This window comes from Schistocerca piceifrons, chromosome 7, assembly GCF_021461385.2.
Source record: "Schistocerca piceifrons isolate TAMUIC-IGC-003096 chromosome 7, iqSchPice1.1, whole genome shotgun sequence".
NCBI classification, from domain to species: Eukaryota; Metazoa; Arthropoda; class Insecta; order Orthoptera; family Acrididae; genus Schistocerca; species Schistocerca piceifrons.
The window spans coordinates 477,588,000-477,609,171 of NC_060144.1; the positions used below are offsets into that span (position 1 = coordinate 477,588,000).

A 21,172-nucleotide genomic window follows, 5' to 3' on the forward strand; every position below is an offset into this window, starting at 1 on the left:
GACGCAGTCAGATGCAGGTTTGTTGAATAATTAATTTGGAACAATTTATTCTTTGATACTTTCACTAATTAAAAAGGAAACAGTTTTGGTTAGATACTTTCAACTGCATGGTCTCCTTCCCCCAAACACTCCAACCCCAGCCCCCTACCCCCATTCCCCGCCCCATACTTCCATCCATCGTTAAATTAACTATCCCTAAATACATCGTAATGTGTTCTAGCAACAGATCCCTTCTTTGAGCCATGTTGTCCCATAAATTTCTTTTTCTTCCCAGTTCGATTTAGTACCACCTTCTTATCCGATCTACCAATCAAATCTTTATCATTCTTCTACAGCACCACGTTCCAAAAGCTACTGTTCTCTTCTACTCTGAACTGCTTATGTCCACATTTCACTTTCATATAAGCTTATCACTTGCTAATGTTCTACAGCACGTTGTAAATATAGCACAAAAATTATGCCATTTCGCTTTGAATGCGAGACTGAAATCACACAAAAATTACGCTATTTCTCTTCGAATGCATGCCCGTATTAAAATAAAACTATTTGATGTGCTATTCAGCGTACAAAACCACGTTTCGTAGTGCTCTTTCCACAATAGCTAGAAAAGCGTCGAGTGCTGGAATGAAGGTCAGCCACGCTATGATTAACTCAGAGAACCGACACAGCTGTCTGTTTTCTACTGTGGATGCTCTGCTGTGACGTCATCCCTTCTAGCACCACGTGCACTACGTTACTCACTGCACTAGGTCAGGTCCGGATCTACGGAGGGGGGAGGGGGCAAGCAGGGGTATCTGCCACAGGCAACAATTTCATCTGTCAGGGGGCGCGAAACACATATTCTTGAAGAAAAAAACCTTGTTTGACAAAGAGCTTAGCATCCAGCGGACGATGGTCCATCGACCGTTCATATGATTTTGAAACGCATCCCAGTTGGGTTTTGAACAATTTTGAATACATTCTAAGTTGATTTCTGAACGAATCATAAGTTGATTTTTTAATGCGTGCATAGTGTATGTAATGTCTCTGCCAGGAATTCCACGTCACATCTAGAAATAACATGTCTCACATTTCGTCGAACATACATGTTTTAAATATCAAACTATTCAGAAAGATGGGCTCTACAAAATAAACAAATTTTTGAAAAATTGAAGTTTTTCAAATTTTTGACGACTTATCTCAAACACTCGAGGGTTGAGGGGGCGGGGGGCGTGGACGCCACTATCAAGCTTTTCCTCTGGTTCGGAAATATCGCAGATCCGGAGCTACACCAGGTCAGTAGTTTTCTTTGAAATTGCGTGTAATGTATTGTGCAAGCATATAGTATGATGACTTTTTTTAAGAAAGCATTTTCGTGATGACACTGTGTCAAAGTGACATAAAGCACAGACTGGTAGTTTGTGGACCCAGGTTTGCCTCACACTGATACCAACTTTTTCCCTTTTTTTTCATTACTCACAATGTTAAATCATTAATTACAAAATCTAAAAAAAATTACATATTCGATTTAGTTATGATTACTACTCCTGTAAGTCAAATTGCTATAGACTAGATAGCGCTAAAACAAACGCGTATAGCTATGAGTAAATTTAGTATGACAGTGTTTTCTGTAGATGATCTGCTAAAGATGCCCTTCTCCAATAGATCCTTGGAGGAGAAAGTGAGATTTAAAGAGTTAGGAGCTGTACTTCAAATGCAAATCTAACAACAGAGGGGTGTGGGTCGGGGCTCACCGATTTCCCTTACAAAACACTGAAAATTTTGAAATCTTGCAAAATATTTTGAACAGCGTCTTAATTGTCCAGTGCAAATTCATAACCTCGAATACTCAAACATCAAAGAATTTGAAGAAGTTATTAAAACCTTATAAAGCTAGAGGAGATGACAATTACAGCAGAACGTCCGAAATGATCTCTACCAAAAATAAAAATAAAATGAGCTAAAATTAATCTTTGCGAAAACCTGGAAAATAGAAAGTATCCCAGGAGAGTGGAAGGTGGCCTTGATACATACATCACATAACAAAGGCAATAAACAAGACGTTAAAAAACAACAGTTGCATTTTCCAATATTATACTAAACAGATAAGAAATAGTATTTGGGAGTAATTAAGGTGAATATCAAGATGTTTTTAGGAAGAGCACATCATTCAACCATTTGACACAGATTATTGAATTCAAACGGACAGTATTTTCTTAATTGCATCTAGTGTATTGTGCAAGTATAGAGTATGATGGATTTTTACAAAGCTATTATTATGATGGCACGATGGGTCAGTGGTATGAAGCATAGACTGGTAATTTTCGGACCTGGGATCGGTTCCTGCAGGTATCAAAACTTTTTTTTTTCATTTCATTTTATTCTTCATAATGTTAAACTATTCATTATAAAATTTAAATGTATTAAAACAGTTCAATTTATATGCGTAAAATTGATATATTCCGTTTAGCTATGATTACTACCGTTGCAAGTCAAAAGGCTAAGGGTCACCACACTGTAGAACATTGGTAAAATTTTGCACCAGATGTCATTGTGTTTAAGGCTACATTCCATACAGATACCTTCAGGGAAGGTTTCTTAACATACAATTTATATTCGTTGTTAACAGATTCCTCTTTTTCAGAAGTGCTTTTATATGCTGTCTACCATGGCCGTCGTCAATTATTTTGCTGTGCAAATAGCAAAACTCTTCTACTATTTCCAGATAAACTGTTAAGAATTTTTTTATTTTTAATCAGTGACGTTATGACCCACGTCATCAACAGCCTTTTGCTATATAGTGTGCAAATTTTCAAAGCCGAGTTGATGAAAATCAATTGGTTTTTGAGCATTTTTCACATTTTCAAATTTTTTCCACTTAGAAAATGTTGTGGTGATCGGAATAAATGGAAATCCAATGACGCAATACCGGGCGAGTTTGGTGGCTGGGGCAATTCCTCCCACCCCAATTCATTGATTTTTTCCACGGTTCTTTTTGCGCAGTCCGGCCTTGCATTATCGGGCTACAGAATAACGTCTTTTCTGTCGACAACCGTTGGGCACTTTTCAATTAGAGACTGATTTACTCGATCCTGTTTTCACAGTAAAGGTCTGCATCCACAGTTTGTCCAAGTTTCAGCACTTAAAAATGAACGACCCCGCGACTGCTCCACTAAACACACAAAGACGGCTTGTTGGAGTGTATACCTGGCTTAGCTGTACTTCGTGGTGATTCACTCTGAGAGATCCGTGCCTTTTGCGTTTTGAATTATCATAGAAGACTCATTTTTCATCTCCAGTGAACGAGCCATCAGAAAAAGATTCAGTGTTCTGCATGCGGTGGGTCTGTTAGCTTTGTTTGTATTTCCCAGCCTGTTGCAAATGTTCTTGGATAGTCGAGCAGGGTAGGGTAAGAATGCCTGACAGTTCCTCGATTGTCTGACACGGATTTGCTTCCATCTCTGCCCTTAACACAACATTGTCTAAAGCTGTTGATCCTGATCGATACGAGCCGGAACGATCAAAGTTACCAGATCTGAACTTAGAAAACAACTTCTGTCATTTACGAACGTCTAATGCATTTTAATAAACATGGATTTGTTAGGAAATTTTGGGTTGTAACTACCCTTGTGAAACTGAAAAAGTATGCAATGTCGGATGTATGGCGCTTCTGGTATTTGGATGGACATTTCACCACAGATTTTTTTTAAAAAATTAATTACTTACGAGGAAAAAAGTCACGCTAACCTTAAAATATCTTTGACACAACTTTGAAGTACACAATGCGCTGATAAAAGACAAACGAATATCGACATGCTCAGAAACGACGTTACTTTCCGGTCCCACGAACAGTAGTAGTTTTGTGCATACGTAGATCACTTTTGCATGGATATTGATCATGTCTTGGTATTACAATCTAATAACAACAAAAATAAAGTAATTAAAATAGACTACATACTTACAGGTCTCTTATGCCGGGGGTGGAACAGGAAGTCGGCCGTGGCCTTATAATTGGAACCGTCCCGGCATTTGTCTGAAGTAACTTAGGGAAATCACGGAAAAATCTAAAATAAGGATGACTGGATGCAGACTAGAGCCTCCATCCTCCAAATACAAGGTCACGCTGTCTAAAACAGTGCTACCTCATTCGGCTTATCCTTAGCGTACAAAACTTTTGCAAATAACTTATTTAACAGTGCCTCATTTAAAGTGTCTCATATTTAATAGCGTCTCATTTCCTAATCTAAGTCCCTCAGCATCGCCTGATTTAATTCGCCTACATTCCATTACCTTGTTGAATTCATATTTCAATCACTTTTCAAGACACTGTCCACTCCTTTCAGCTGCTCTTCTAAGTCCTTTGCCGTCTCTTACAGAATTAAAATGTCCTCAGCAAAACTATAAGTTTTTATATCTCCTCCCTGTACTTTAATTTCTACTGCAAATTTATCCTTGGTTTCGTTTACTGCATGCTATAAATGTAGGTTTGCCTTTCTTTGATGTATCGACTAAGATAAAACGTAGGATCAGTATTGATTTGCGTCTTCCTACATTTCTCTGAAACCCAAAATCATCTTTCCCAAGGTCGGTTTCTACAAGTTTTTCCATCTTCCGTAAATAATTCGTATTAGTATTTTCAGCCATTGCGTGACGTACAGGCAACGTTTTGGTTTCAGAGCCAAGCGATGAAATATATATTGCAAGAATAGAATGAATGCTACTACATCTGGAAGCTGCAAGAAATATCGCGTGTGGTTAATCCTCGTTGTACTACAGCACGTGTTTTTTAAGCAGGCTCGATTTTACAGCAATATTTTTGCACCAACTAAACACCTAATTTACGTTTATGAATGAAAAGATATAACCTTTATGGTAATAAATTAGTTAAAATTTTGAACTGTTAGTGATAGGGTTTAAATGAAGAGATTTAAATGATAAATTGATGCTCATTGCTGCTTTCCATTTGTTTCTATACCACAGACAGCCACATTACGAAAAAAATCATTATTCGGCAAAAAGAAAGAGATGTTGTAAAACTCATGATGTTAGAGAAGGGAATGAAGATTGAAACCGACAGAAAATGTGTACCATAAAATGAAGTTACTTGAAACATCGGGGGAACTTAAAACGTTTTTTCGGGATTTAGTATTTTTCAGCTCGAGAAAGACTGTGATGTTGTTTATATAGTGAACGCGCATTGTAAATCTGTTTAGTCATCAAAGAACTGGAAATACTTGGAAGATTATTAATTTGTCATAGATAAGTTGGATTACAAAATTATTGAAAGAACGGAAAACGAAGCCGTGAAAAAAATAGGTTGGAAACTTCTTTTTTAGGGCTTAAAGTATGGCATGCGTATAACTGAACCAAAATATCAAGTATACTTTCGTTCATGATGAAACAGATGATTGCTATCATGCTTTATTATCTGTATATGTTTATTTTACGTAATAACCTTATCAAAATGTGTCCAATGTAGGGTAATTGATAGAAAACTCTCAAGTCTACAGAAGGATATGACTTTATATTTGCACCTGAAGACGAAGTAAGTTCGCTAAATGTTGACGATATTGGTCACGACTTGAAACCATTTTTTGTTGAAGGGGAAAATAATCCTTTCCAGTTGAACTGTACTGAACTTTTGGGAACGTGTCGTTGTTGTTGCTGTTGTAAGAATGGTTTATTTGAGAAGAATATATAGCTTTATAATTACTCAGGAGTGAGAAAGGTAAATCAAATTACTTGTAGTCATGTCTTCTGATCGTAAGTAATCTCTACAGATTTCTACAGCAAAAGATAATGTGATTGTACAGTGGCATATGCATCATATTGGAATGTAGGATAGTGTCAAAGTTTTCACTACTTGAACTTTCAGTTGTTTTCTTCATAAATGGGCCCACTGCCATCAGCTACCAGGTAAATGAAAACAGGTTTTCAGTGAGGCTGTAACTTTAGGTAATATCTCCATTTGCTATTGGCCAAAGTCAGCCTCATGACAACTACCAAGTATTTGCATATTACATTGGTCTGCAAACTTGAGAACGACAGTAACTTGTGAGATTGTAGCGCACTCTCACTTTGGATTCGGTGTTATGCCACTTCATATTCCTAGGGATTATGATCTCCATGGCAGTTTGACTTCATACATCACGATGAAAAGGTTGGCAGTAATTAATGCTTTTGCTTGCGTGCTCTAGAGAAGGAATAATGGTAAGCTTTACCTGCGTTCAAAGGAATAGGGTGGCGATTTAAACGACTGCAGTAAAAGCACGGCGACGTGGGCCGAGGCAAGCGCGTTTTTTTCTGCTGAACCTGGATGGAAACATTTTCGGATGGCCGAGTTCTGCATTCTCATTGTGCAGACACGTTGGTTGGCACCATTCGGTTGGCATCCGTGTCCAGGTAGACTGACTAGTGGCGAGAAGTAGCCGCTGCAATGGCCAGCGCATTGTAGACCGGCAATAAAGCAGAGGATGGGGCATTGTTAGGCAGGAAGTTGATGGGACATCTGTGTGCGTTCTGCGAATTTCCGTGGGACAGGTCACTGGCGCTCAGGCGTCCAGACTCTGTTACAAAACATATTTGTGAAAGCACGAGTCTTTTAGCGAGTTTATTGCCATTCTTTGGAAACTTTGAAATTGGCACAACAAGAGAGACAACAAGCTTTTTATGGAAGGCTATGGTTCCATCCTGGTCATGTTGTTAACAAAAGACATGGCGTAAACGTATGGGAAAGAGGCTGCAAACTTAATCTTTTTTCCTTTTCTCCTAATTAACTTTAAAGTCTCTGATTGGTCAAATCGGTGTATGCAGAGCAAAGGGCGCTCTCCCAGCTTCACATGCCACGCTCCAGCTCGTGATTGGCTTGTGCTAAAATGGGGGAAGTCTGAGATGTAAATGGGCTTTTGCTACTGAGCTGAGGAGGAAAGCGGACAGAAAGAGAAGATTACTCTTGTACTGGCACTTCGCTAGTAAAGAACTGTAGGTCTCTACCTAACCAGTGAGACTTGTGTCCTTTGCTAGTGAGCCACTTAGAGCCTGTGCCAGTCACCTTCTGAACTGTCAGAGGTACTGCTTCTAGCATCACGCACACAACGACTGATGCGTGGGTGTACTTGAGTCGACTGTCTAAACATTTGACATATTCCGTCACGCATAGTCGTGGGACGGATTATAATTGGTTTGGCAGAGCAACAAACGGATCCACCTGCACACTGGAATCCCGAAGAGTTTCAGAGGCTCATAGGGAATTACCTGCATTCCGAATTAACCGAACGCGAGACCGCGTACTTGCATTTTTCGGGCGCGCGCCATTAATAACAGATTGCGGCCGTCCATGATTCCAGTCGCCGAACGCATCGAGGTGTGCCGCCCTGACCAGCAGGAGGGTAAAGTATTCGCTGCTACGGCGTGGGGCTCCAATATATGTTTCTCAGCACCCTGTTCTTTCAAACCATATTTTTCTTTTTTTGAATAGTAGAGTATAGATGCTTTGATGGTGGCGTAGTTTTTGTGCCATAACCCGGATTCACGTGTATGAAGTCAGATAAAGGGATTAGTGTTCCGGTTAGTGTCGTGTGTCGATTCCCATATGATCACTTTGTCCACCATAGACCCCATGTTAGTCAAATGAAAATGTTTGTGTGAGGGTTCTTAGTCTTTTTTTGTCTTGTGATGTTAAGAATGAATAAATCTATTGTCATTTAGATCACAACTTATCCCCGCATTCTGATTGACAGTACCTTGCCATTTTTATTTTAGTCCAGACTTTAAAAGAAAGTAGTAAGCTTGCAAACTTTCGCATGATGTGTCATTGCCAAGTAACATACTACGTCGATTAAACGTGGACTATAAGTTACATAGAAAGAACTGCTACAATGCAATGGAGAAGATAACTGAAATAAATACCCAGTCGGACGCCTTTATTCAGAGACAGTAATTACACTGAACTCTCCGCGACACATGATGGTCCCCTGGACATTTTAAAATACGAGACCTGGTTCTTAATAGAGAATGTGATCACCACGGACGGCAGCGCAAGCTGTGCAACGTAAGCCTATGGAGGCCATAAGGTTGGTAAGTCGTTCTTGTGGTAGGGCGCGGTTGACAACTGCTGGATGGTCTTTGTTACATGTGGTCGTTATGCGATACGTCTCCGTATGCGATGCATACCACAAGTACTCGACAACATTTAAGTCGGGAGAACGGACAGACCAGTCCTTTTGCAGAATATCCTCTTGTTCCAAGAGCACCTCCACCTGCTCTTTTCGATACGGTCGCACATTGTCATCTAAAAGAAAGGAAGTCAGGGCTGAATGTACCCCTGAAAAGATGCACCTGGGGACTTATCATTGGGCAAAGGGGCCATCTCCATGCAGTCGTCATGCCTCTGTTGAGCGTGCGATTGCGGGCTTTGCTGTCATGTTGTAATTCCAACCGCTGTGTGACGTAGGTCCCTCTTGCTGTTGCACAATCTAGCAGTCGTCTGCGGTTGTAGTTGACCGTCGTCGAATACCACCTCTTCTTCAGCCAGCAGGACCTGTGGTTCAGGCTGCTCCCCATGCATGTGAGACAACGCTGTGAGCAGTGCCAAACTTCCCAGGCTACACTCGTCAGACTTCTTCCTTCTTCCATTTTTCCGACGATTTTTCCCCTGTGATGCATATGTTGTCTCTGGACCATGTCGTGAAGAAAAATAACACCAGTGTAAGGCAACTGCTCGCTGGTTGACACACATTGTGTTTTCCAGTTCGTTCAGCTGTCTCATGTTGTGGAACCAGCACCATTTGGCGCTGTAAACAGGTTCACTTCAAGCCATGTGATGTCCAATATTCTGAGCGCGACTGGGAAACCTCTGAAAACACACTTCCACATTTTCATTCATTTTCGCTTCGTTGATATGTTACGTTACTTTATCTATCTCGTCCTTAAGTTATGCAGAGCAATGGGTTCAGAAAGGGGCCTGAGCAACGCAGGCAGCTGCAAAAAACTGGTGATTTCACAAACTGGGGAACAATCAAGAATGGGGTGCCGCAAGGTTCGGTCTTGGGTCCTCTGATGTTCTTAGTATATATTAATCACTTGCCATTCTATATTCACGAAGATGTAAAGCTGGTACTTTTTGTCGATGATACAAGTATAGCTATCACACATGACACACAAGAATTAACTGGTGAAATTGTAAATGATGTTTTCAGAAAATCATTAAGTGGTTCTCTGCAAATGGGCTCTCATTAAACTTTGACAAAACACAGTATATACAGTTTCACACAGTAAATGGAATGACTCCATTAATAAATATAGACTTCCATCAGAAATCGGTAGCTAAGGTAGTATATTCAAAATTTCTAGGTGTCTGCATTGATAAGGGGTTGAACTGGAAAAAACACACTGAGGATCTGCTGAAACGTTTGAGTTCAGCTACTTACGCTATTAGCGTCATTGCAAATTTTGGCGATATACATCTGAGTAAATTAGCTTACCACGCCTATTTTCATTCTCTGCTTTCGTATGGCATCATATTCTGGGGTAACTCATCATTGCGTAAAAGAGTGTTCATTGCACAAAAGCGTGTAATCAGGATAATTGCTGCAGACACTTATTTAAAGAGCTAGAAATATTCACTGCAGCCCCACAAATATACAGGGTGTTACAAAAAGGTACGGCCAAACTTTCAGGAAACATTCCTCACACACAAACAAAGAAAAGATGTTATGTGGACATGTGTCCGGAAACGCTTAATTTCCATGTTAGAGTTCACTTTAGTTTCGTCAGTATGTTCTTCCACCTACACTCAATGGAGCACGTTATCATGATTTCATACGGGATACTCTACCTGTGCTGCTAGAACATGTCCTTTTACAAGTATGACACAACATGTGGTTCATGCACGATGGAGCTCCTGCACATTTCAGTCGAAGTGTTCGTACGCTTCTCAACAACAGATTCGTTGACCGATGGATTGGTAGAGGCAGACCAATTCCATGGTCTCCACGCTCTCCTGACCTCAACCCTCTTGACTTTCATTTATGGGGGCATTTGAAAGCTCTCGTCTACACAACACCGGTACCAAATGTAGAGACTCTTCGTGCTTGCATTGTGGACGGCTGTGATACAATACGCCATTCTCCAGGACTGCATCAGTGCATCAGGGATTCCATGCAACGGAGGGTGGATGCAAGAATCCCCGCTAACGGAGGACATTTTGAACATTTCCTGTAACAAAGTCTTTGAAGTCACGCTGGTACGTTCTGTTGCTGTGTGTTTCCATTCCGTGTGAAATGAACAATTATATACGTGACTGTGCTTAAACTGACATACAATATTTTTTAGCGCAACGCAATCAGACTTTCAAAAATCCCTACAAAAGAATGACCCTGACTAACATTAACCTATACGTTTCACAAATCACTTACCTCACAAAAATCTTGGTTACTCGAACTACTGCAATACAGCGAGCACCACTACTGCCAGCTAAATAAAAGATTCAAACTATGGAAGGCACTAACTACTGATAGGGATAGTTAGCAAATGTAAGATATTAATAGAGAACAAACAATGTATTTACCTTAATAGTCATAATATATATAGCAGTTCATGAGAAATTACAAAACTCCGCCATCTCCCTCCCCACATCCACCACTGCTGGCGGCTCACCTCCAACTGTGCAACGCTACGCGCTGTTAACATCCAGCTGCCGCTGCCCAACAATACAATGGCAGACAACAATGCAAACTAGCCACAGACTGCACACAGCACAGCCAGTGATTTTTATACAGAGCGCTACTTGGCGTTACCAATAAGGAAACCTAAACAGCCTACTTACATAGCCCCATGCTCCCCACAAAAAATTTTACAAATTGTTTTGGGCAGTGGCCAATAATGATTTGATAAAATTTTTCATACTTACAATAACAAAGATATCAAATGCACACACTTATTGATACAATGTTGGTCATAAGCAAAATTTTCTCGCAGTCCATAAAGACAGTCCTGATCATTCATCACAGTAAAATTACAGAGTTTTTCTCAAAGTCTGAGAAGTAAAAGAGAATGCACACGGAAGTAGTGGATTTCCAGGCAGTCTTGAAGAAGTAGTGTTGTCCTTCCAATGGAAAGACAGAGCTGACTCTTGACATGCTGACAGGTAATGGGCCACAACAGAGCAAACCCACAGTAGAGTCAGTCGAAGTGTTGAAGAATATTGGTAGGTAGGTCATCACAGAGCAGACCCACTGTAGTCCTGGTAGAGATTACGGTATTGGTGGGCCACCAGAGGTGCAGACCCACTGTAGTCCTTGTAGAAATAATGGTATTGGCGAGTCATCAAAGGTGTAGACCCACTGTAGTCCTTGTAGAGATGGCCAGCAGCCATCTGCTGTGACTGTGCAGGTGCTCAATCACCATTGAAGAGTCTTGCAGATAATATAGTAAGTACATAAACCACCACTTGTCCACTCACAAAAAATTTGTTTGAAATGTCCTTAGAACCAGCAATGCTGTTATCCAGTCCCTTGCTGAATCATTAACACACGTGCAAACACTATCAGTCCCTACTTCTCACATATTGTCCATATACTATGGCCAACAGAAACGTGTGCAGTGAAATGTAACTTACAAGTTACTTAATTTGATGAACTGGTGTCAATTACAATTTTATAACATGAGAATACAATTACAAAGGTACAAAATACATCATTAAAGAACATAATAGTACAGATAACAGTTGTAGTAATATGGGCTTTACAAAAGAATCGAAATAACATATACATCAGTGTTACAGGAATTATGACATAAGTACATACATAAAAGATCAGAACAACTTTTGAAACATCAACTTCACAAATGAACATTAAAACAGAACAGAATTAATAATGTCTAAACATCTTTACAAAGAAAATAAGGCCGGCCGGTGTGGCCGTGCGGTTCTAAGCACGTCAGTTTGGACCCGCGTGACCGCTACGGTCACAGGTTCGAATCCTGCCTCGGGCATGGATGTGTGTGGTGTCCTTAGGTTAGTTAGGTTTAAGTAGTTCTAAGTTCTAGGGGACTGATGACCTCAGTAGTTAAGTCCCATAGTGCTCAGAGCCATTTGAACCATTTTGAAAGAAAATAACATATTATAAATGCAAATTATATTTGAGGATAACAGTATTCCTCATCATAGTGAATGTAGCTTAGTACTAGAACAGAAAAAAATTTCTATGAAACAGTACACAGAGACAGGAAGAAAAGAAATACACAGGGGTACACAAACACATAGCATAATAATACAAAAGGAAAGGACAGGGTTTGTTTTACTGCAGTATTTTGCAAACAAAACTTTCTTTACTTCTTGGAGATCTCCCTTCGTTCTTCATTATTCACATCCACCACTGCTGGCGGCTCACCTCCAACTGCGCAACGCTACGCGCTGTTAACATCCAGCTGCCGCTGCCCAACACTACAATGGCAGACAACAATGCAAACTAGCCACAGACTGCACACAGCACAGCCAGTGATTTTTATACAGAGCGCTACGTGGCGTTACCAATAAGAAAACCTAAACAGCCTACTTACACATGATTAATGTGATTTGAAGAGAAGTAATAAAATGAGCTCTAACATGGAAAATAAGCATTTCCGGACACATGTCCACATAACATATTTTCTTTCTTTGTGTGTGAGGAATGTTTCCTGAAAGTTTGGCCGTACCTTTTTGTGACACCCTGTATATTCACTTATGAAATTTGTTATTAACAATCCGAACGAATTCAAAAGTGATAGCAGTGTACATGACTTCAACACTAGGAGAAAGGATGATCTTCACTACTCAAGGTTAAATCTAGCTTTGGCTCTGAAGGGAGTAAACTATGCTGCCACAAAAGTCTTTGGTCACTTACCTAATAGCAACAAAAGTCTGACAGATAGCCATATAGCATTTAAAAGGAAATTAAAACAATTTCTTAATGGCAACTCCTTCTACTCATTAGATGAATTATTGGATATAGTAAATGGGTAATTTCCCAACTTCCACCAACAAAACAAAAAACAAAAAAAAACAAGTACTAATCTAATCTAATCTGCAGTCAGGTGGCGGCTGTTACTCACTGCACCAGCGCGGGCGGCGTGTCGGCCAGCAGGTAGGGCTCCCAGAGGCCGGCCGACCCGTCCCCCGTCGTGTGCGGCGTCACCTGCTCCGACAGCAGTGCCACCTCCGCCCCCGCCAGCCGCTGCTGCGCGCGCACCGCCGTCGTCACCCCCACCACGCCGGCGCCCACCACCGCGATGCGCTTACCCTGGGGAATCCACAACATCCACTACGTTTTACACATAGCCGTTAAGCAATCTTAGCTATTAATAGTTAATTTTTCTGCCATACGATAATTACAGCCCATATTGTACCTCCGTGAGTTCGCCGAGCTTTAACTATAAACATCCGGTACTTGCCTATTAAGTGCTACTTGTGACTAATCACAGTGTAAAATCAACGGTGATAAATCGCAGTAATCGCATTTAGTTTAAACTGTGACTTTCTGGTATCAGTGATTTCTGTGAATACTACACTACTGGCCATTAAAATTGCTACACCACTTACATAACGTGCTACGGACGCGAAATTGAACCGACAGAAAGAAGATGCTGTGATATGCAAAATATTAGCTTTTCAGAGCATTCACACAACTTTGGCGCCGGTGGCGACACCTACAACGTGCTGACATGAGGAAAGTTTACAACCGATTTCGCATACACAAACAGCAGGTGACCGGCGATGCCAGGTGAAACGCTGTTGTGATGCCTCGTGTAAGGAGGAGAAATGCGTACCACCACGTTTCCGACTTTGATAAAGGTCGGATTGTAGCCTATCGCGATTGTGGTTTATCGTATCGCGACATTGCTGCTCGCGATGGTCGAGATCCGATGACTGTTAGCAGAATATGGAATCGGTGGGTTCAGGAAGGTAATACGGAACGCCGTGCTGGATCCCAACGGCCTCCTATCACTAGCAGTCGAGACGACAGGCATCTTATCCGCATGGCTGTAACGGATCGTGCAGCCACGACTCGATCCCTGAGTCAACAAATGGAGACGTTTGCAAGACAACAACCATCTGCACGAACAGTTCGACGACGTTTGCAGCTGCATGGACTATCAGCCTGGAGACCGTGGCTGCGGTTACCCTTGACGCTGCATCACATACAGGAGCGCCTACGATGGTGTACTCAACAACGAACCTGGGTGCACGAATGGCAAAACGTCATTCTTTCGGATGAATCTAGGTTCTGTTTACGGCATCATGATGGTCGCATCCGTGTTTGGCGACATCGTGGTGAACGCACATTGGAAGCGTGTATTCGTCATCGCCATACTGGCGTATCACCCGGCGTGATGGTATGGACTGCCATTGGTTAAACGTCTCGGTCACCTCTTGTTCGCATTGACGGCACTTTGAAGAGTGGAAGTTACATTTCAGATGTGCTACGACCCGTGGCTCTACCCTTAATTCGATCCCTTCGAAACCCTACATTTCAGCAGGATAATGCACGACCGCATGTTGCAGGTCCTGTACGGGCCTTTCTGGATACAGAAAATGTTCGACTGCTGCCCTGGCCAGTACATTCTCCAGATCTCTCACCAATTGAAAACGTCTGGTCAATGGTGTCCGAGCAACTGGCTCGCCACAATACGCCAGTCCCTACTCTTGATGAACTGTGGTATGGTGTTGAAGCTGCATGGGCAGCTATACCTGTACACGCCATCCAAGCTCTGTTTGACTCAATGCCCAGGCGTATCAAGGCCGTTATTACGTCCAGAGGTGGTTGTTCTGGGTACTGATTTCTCAGGATCTATGCACCCAAATTGCGTGAAAATGTAATCACATGTCAGTTCTAGTATAATATATTTGTCCAATGAACACCCGTTTATCATTTGCATTTCTTCTTAGTGTAGCAATTTTAATGGGCAGTAGTGTACTTGTTGGTAACTGAGGCTTTTATTTTTCATTTGCCACAGTTTAAAATCGCATTTTCCGAACTCACAACTTGTATCCCTCCGCAACGTTAAAATCTGATTTCTACGCTTTGTCACCGTAGATGTATCGTTGTGAATAGTCACAGTTAGCAACCAAGAGGCAAGTACCGAATGTTTATAATTAAAGTGAAGCTGCTCACGAAGGTCCAATACAAGGTGTAATTATCGTATGGCAGCGAAACTTGGTAGATATGCTAATGTGTTAATGCAGATCCAGTTTACGCTGACAAACAAATTACTGCCAACCGTGGCTGCCAGGTGCAAATATGGCGCTGTACACTGTTTGTATGAGGATATGGTATCCTCGCTGTCATAACGCGAGTGAACGTTACGGGTGTCGAGAAGAAAGACCGTGTGCTGCTAGTGAAACTGTTTTATGTGAACGGCTGCAATTATGAAGCTGCATTGGGACAGTGGGAAAGGTCTGAGGAGGACCCAACGTCAGGAAATGATTTAAAGAGGGTGATAATGGAATTTGAAAACACAGGTGGTCCCGGTGTGGCACCTGGAAGAGGAAGGTGTCCCATCCCACTGGAAGTTATTGAAAAGGATGCTGTTATTGTAACAGACCATGCACCATGTGCCCCAGGCAGTGCAAGTGCTCGCTCAGTGTCACGAGAGCTGTCCAACCGTTGATCAACAGTACTGAAAATCTTACAGTCTATTTTACACTGGTACCCGTGTGAGATCCAGACGATGCAGCAATTGAAACCTCATGATCTGCAGCAACGTTCTGAATTTGCTCTTCGGTTTTTCTCACGGATCGAAGTGGATGACACTTGGCTGGGCATTATTCTATGGAGTAACGAGGCACATGTAAATGTAAAGTGAGTGAAATGCAGTTATACCGACCTCCCGACTCAGCAGCATTAGTGGCAGAACAACTGAGAGAAAATTTGGAATACATTTCACATAAATTTTCTCAGCATGTTATAGTCTTAGGTGGAGATTTCAATTTACCAGATATAGACTGGGACACTCAGATGTTTAGGACGGGTGGTAGGGACAGAGCATCGAGTGACATTATACTGAGTGCACTATCCGAAAATTACCTCGAGCAATTAAACAGAGAACCGACTCGTGGAAATAACATCTTGGACCTACTGATAACAAACAGACCCGAACTTTTCGACTCTGTATGTGCAGAACAGGGAATCAGTGATCATAAGGCCGTTGCAGCATCCCTGAATATGGAAGTTAATAGGAATATAAAAAAAGGGAGGAAGGTTTATCTGTTTAGCAAGAGTAATAGAAGGCAGATTTCAGACTACCTAACAGATCAAAACGAAAATTTCTGTTCCGACACTGACAATGCTGAGTGTTTATGGAAAAAGTTCAAGGCAATCGTAAAATGCGTTTTAGACAGGTACGTGCCGAGTAAAACTGTGAGGGACGGGAAAAACCCACCGTGGTACAACAACAAAGTTAGGAAACTACTGCGAAAGCAAAGAGAGTTCCACTCCAAGTTTAAACGCAGCCAAAACCTCTCAGACAAACAGAAGCTAAACGATGTCAAAGTTAGCGTAAGGAGGGCTATGCGTGAAGCGTTCATTGAATTCGAAAGTAAAATTCTATGTACCGACTTGACAGAAAATCCTAGGAAGTTCTGGTCTTACGTTAAATCAGTAAGTGGCTCGAAACAGCATATCCAGGCACTCTGGGATGATGATGGCATTGAAACAGAGGATGACTCGCGTAAAGCTGAAATACTAAAGACCTTTTTCCAAAGCTGTTTCACAGAGGAAGACCGCACTGCAGTTCCTTCTCTAAATCCTCGCGCAAACGAAAAAATGGCTGACATCGAAATAAGTGTCCAAGGAATAGAAAAGCAACTGGACTCACTCAATAGAGGAAAGTCCACTGGACATGACGGGATACCAATTCGATTCTACACAGAGTACGCGAAAGAACTTGCCCCCCTTCTAACAGCCGTGTACCGCAAGTCTCTAGAAGAACGGAGGGTTCCAAATGATTGGAAAAGAGCGCAGATAGTCCCAGTCTTCAAGAAGGGTCGTCGAGCAGATGCGCAAAACTATAGACCTATATCTCTTACGTCGATCTGTTGTAGGATTTTAGAACATGTTTTTTGCTCGCGTATCATGTCATTTCTGGAAACCCAGAATCTACTATGTAGGAATCAACATGGATTCCGGAAACAGCGATCGTGTGAGACCCAACTCGCCTTATTTGTTCATGAGACCCAGAAAATATTAGATACAGGCTCCCAGGTAGATGCTATTTTTCTTGACTTTCGGAAGGCGTTCGATACAGTTCCGCACTGTCGCCTGATAAACAAAGTAAGAGCCTACGGAATATCAGACCAGCTGTGTGGCTGGATTGAAGAGTTTTTAGCAAACAGAACACAGCATATTGTTATCAATGGAGAGACGTCTACAGACGTTAAAGTAACCTCTGGCGTGCCACAGGGGAGTGTTATGGGACCATTGCTTTTCACAATATATATAAATGACTTAGTAGATAGTGTCGGAAGTTCCATGCGGCTTTTCGCGGATGATGCTGTAGTATACAGAGAAGTAGCAGCATTAGAAAATTGTAGCGAAATGCAGGAAGATCTGCAGCGGATAGGCACTTGGTGCAGGGAGTGGCAACTGACCCTTAACATAGACAAATGTAATGTATTGCGAATACATAGAAAGAAGGATCCTTTATTGTATGATTATATGATAGCGGAACAAACACTGGTAGCAGTTACTTCTGTAAAATATCTGGGAGTATGCGTGCGGAACGATTTGAAGTGGAATGACCATATAAAATTAATTGTTGGTAAGGCGGGTACCAGTTGAGATTCATTGGGAGAGTGCTTAGAAAATGTAGTCCATCAACAAAGGAGGTGGCTTACTAAACACTCGTTCGACCCATACTTGAGTATTGCTCATCAGTGTGGGATCCGTACCAGATCGGTCTGACGGTGGAGATAGAGAAGATCCAAAGAAGAGCGGCGCGTTTCGTCACAGGGTTATTTGGTAACCGTGATAGCGTTACGGAGATGTTTAATAAACTCAAGTGGCAGACTCTGCAAGAGAGGCGCTCTGCATCGCGGTGTAGCTTGCTCGCCAGGTTTCGAGAGGGTGCGTTTCTGGATGAGGTATCGAATATATTGCTTCCCCCTACTTATACCTCCCGAGGAGATCACGAATGTAAAATTAGAGAGATTAGAGCGCGCACGGAGGCTTTCAGACAGTCGTTCTTCCCGCGAACCATACGCGACTGGAACAGGAAAGGGAGGTAATGACAGTGGCATGTAAAGTGCCCTCCGCCACACACCGTTGGGTGGCTTGCGGAGTATCAATGTAGATGTAGATCTTTAATACACCGTTTCTACACAATCACCAGTTACTTTTCAGCACGCAATGTATTCATAGGTTGACTAGCGCCCTATCATGACTATTTCCATCAGGAGAATAGCAATGTGGAAATGCTCTCTTTCAAGAACTTGATGGAGCTATTTACAGGTGCAAACATTACTTATCTGTGCAGCCTGCATGGTTGTCAGATGTCATTTGAAGTTTAGAACTCAAGATGAGGCCTTGTCAAATCCGCAATGGAACGACTGAAGATCTCAAACTGTATCGGTATCATATTTCCAATGATGTCACCGACAACATCAGATCAAAAATGGCGACCTCAGATTACAGACCCTGGGAGACAGTAGAACTTGCAATGTTGCTAGTCGAAAATATTTCTTCCAATTTACAGGTTCACTCTTACCGAGAAAAAGCAGCAACCGAACACTTTTAATAATACTGTTAATTCACATAAATAATGGCAATACCAGCTTCGAACAGACAGGTTCATCAACAGGTGGTTGTTCACAGTCCGCATCTCGTGGTCGTGCGGTAGCGTTCTCGCTTCCCGCGCCCGGGTTCTCGGGTTCGATTCCCGGCGGGGTCAGGAATTTTCTCTGCCTCGTGATGACTGGGTGTTGTGTGATGTCCTTAGGTTAGTTAGGTTTAAGTAGTTCTAAGTTCTAGGGGACTGATGACCACAGATGTTAAGCCCCATAGTGCTCAGAGCCATTTGATTTTGTAATTCATATTGCAGCAAACAAGAAGCAGATTCACGGCATTTAGACGCTTTAAATACAGGCACTGTGCTGGGTCTTTCGATGTTACCCTCAATTTATCGTACCTAAACATGCTGATGAATGCACAGATGCTACTGCCGAAAATATGAATGTCCTTAGGAACGAACTGCAATTGGTTGTCATGCAGTCTTCATTGTATTTCGCAGCACAATTGATCCCACTCAACATCAATGGAGTGCATCACCATATCATCACTCTAGCAGGGAAACAACATAGTGCCACATCACAGGTTCCGGCATTTGTTGTATTATGACCTTAGTTGTCGGCATACTGGTTTAGTGTGTTCGTCCGACTGTTGTCTTCGACAAGCAGAGAGGTGTGGTTCATTTTCTGGTGGCTGAGAAAGTTGCAGTACGTGAAATTCATCGTCTCATGTCTGTTGTGTATGGTGAACACGGCATACACCTGACATGTGTGCATGAGTGGCAAAAGAGATTCTGGGAAGGACATATTTCACTTCAAGTGATCCTTACCCAGGACAGACCCATAGAGCCATTGCTCCTGATGTGGTGGAGCGGACTGATGGTCTTCTAGAGAGAGACTGACGAATAATGGAGGATGAAATTCGTTTTCAGGCCTGCATTAACCATGAATCTCTACATGCCATCATCAAAGACCACTTGCATTGCTGCAAAATTTCTGCATAGTGGGTGGCACATCACCTGACACAGGGACAAAAGATGAACTGAATAGCGTCGAATCTGAGTCATCTATGGCAGTACCACGACGGAGTGCATGTGATTCTGTCCTGTATCATACAAGGGATGAAACGTGGTGCCACCATTTCGAGACCAAGGGCAAACAGCAAAGCCAACAAGACGACTTGCTGTAAGGTCCTGATGATCTTCGTCTTCAACTGCAGGGGCACTCTGTTCATCGTGTTCCAAGAGCATGAAACCACAATCATAGCACAGTGCTATGAAGACAATTTGAAGAAACTGTGATTTGCACGATAATGTCCTCCCCCACACTGCCAGTCGGATGAAAGCTATGGTTCAACGATTTGATTGGGAAACACTGAAACTTCCATACAGCTTGGATCTATTACCATGTGATTTTCACATCTTTGACAACATTAAGGAATACATGCATGGACGTCAGTTTCAATCAGGCGAGGAAGAGCAAGAGTGGGTGCGATTGTGGATTCGTCAGCAGACGACTGTATTCTAAAAAACAGGGACTGATTGTCTCGTCTGCCAGTGGGGTAAATGTATTAATGTGTGTGTGTGATTACTTTTGAATGGAGAGCAGTCAGATGATAATCGAACACCAGCCACAAAGGGACCATGGAATCGTTCCATTCAAAAGTAAAGCGTTGGTGCTGTGAATGGGTGGGGAGGGGGGAAGGGTAGGTGACTGCTATGCCATGGAAATTTGGAGAAGTATTTTGGATTGACAACATTGTAGGTTGTACCCATATCCCCTGGTCCACAGTCTTGAATCACCTTCTCGGATTCTGAGGTCATCATTGACATCACTGGAAATCTGACAATCATGTAAACTGTGCCAATATGACGAGACCTGCCATCTTGGATTTGACAAATCGTTATCTTGGATTCTAAACACACAACACATGAGATCTGAAAATCATATGTGGAGTGAATGCTACTGACTGGTCGTGAGCTATAAATAGTTGTCACAACTATTACGTAGACACCAGACTACTTGGTGGTTGTCCATGAACACTCAAACTGTGGAATAAAGATATATAACAGCATTCCAACCAGTTTACATTTAAATATCTGAGGTATAACATCACATTACCGTACATCCTAAAGTTCGTAAATGACGCCACACATCGTCATGTTACAGAAAAATTGTAACTGAATACCCCATGTCGCAGGGAAACTGGAACAAAAAACTTATATTACTGTAAAACTGAAACAAAATACCTCACATTACTGTGAAACTGGAACAAAATACCTCATCTAACAGCAAAACTGTAACGAAATATCCCATGTAACAGAAAAATTGTTGCAAATTGTCACATGTTACAGTGAAATTGTAACAACCCATCCCATGTTACAGTAGAATTGTAACAAAATGCTCCATGTTACAGTAAACATGGATCAAAATGGC

General features: G+C 41.9%; 1 protein-coding gene across 1 annotated transcript in view; it reads right to left on the reverse strand.

Annotated features, from left to right (window-relative positions):
• LOC124805019 (D-aspartate oxidase) overlaps positions 1-21,172 on the reverse strand; it is an 81,309-nt gene that overhangs the window by 41,353 nt on the left and 18,784 nt on the right. The window contains exon 2 of the mRNA XM_047265427.1: positions 13,069-13,256. Coding sequence (XP_047121383.1) covers positions 13,069-13,256 — 188 coding nt within the window. The remainder of the gene's footprint in view (positions 1-13,068; positions 13,257-21,172) is intronic.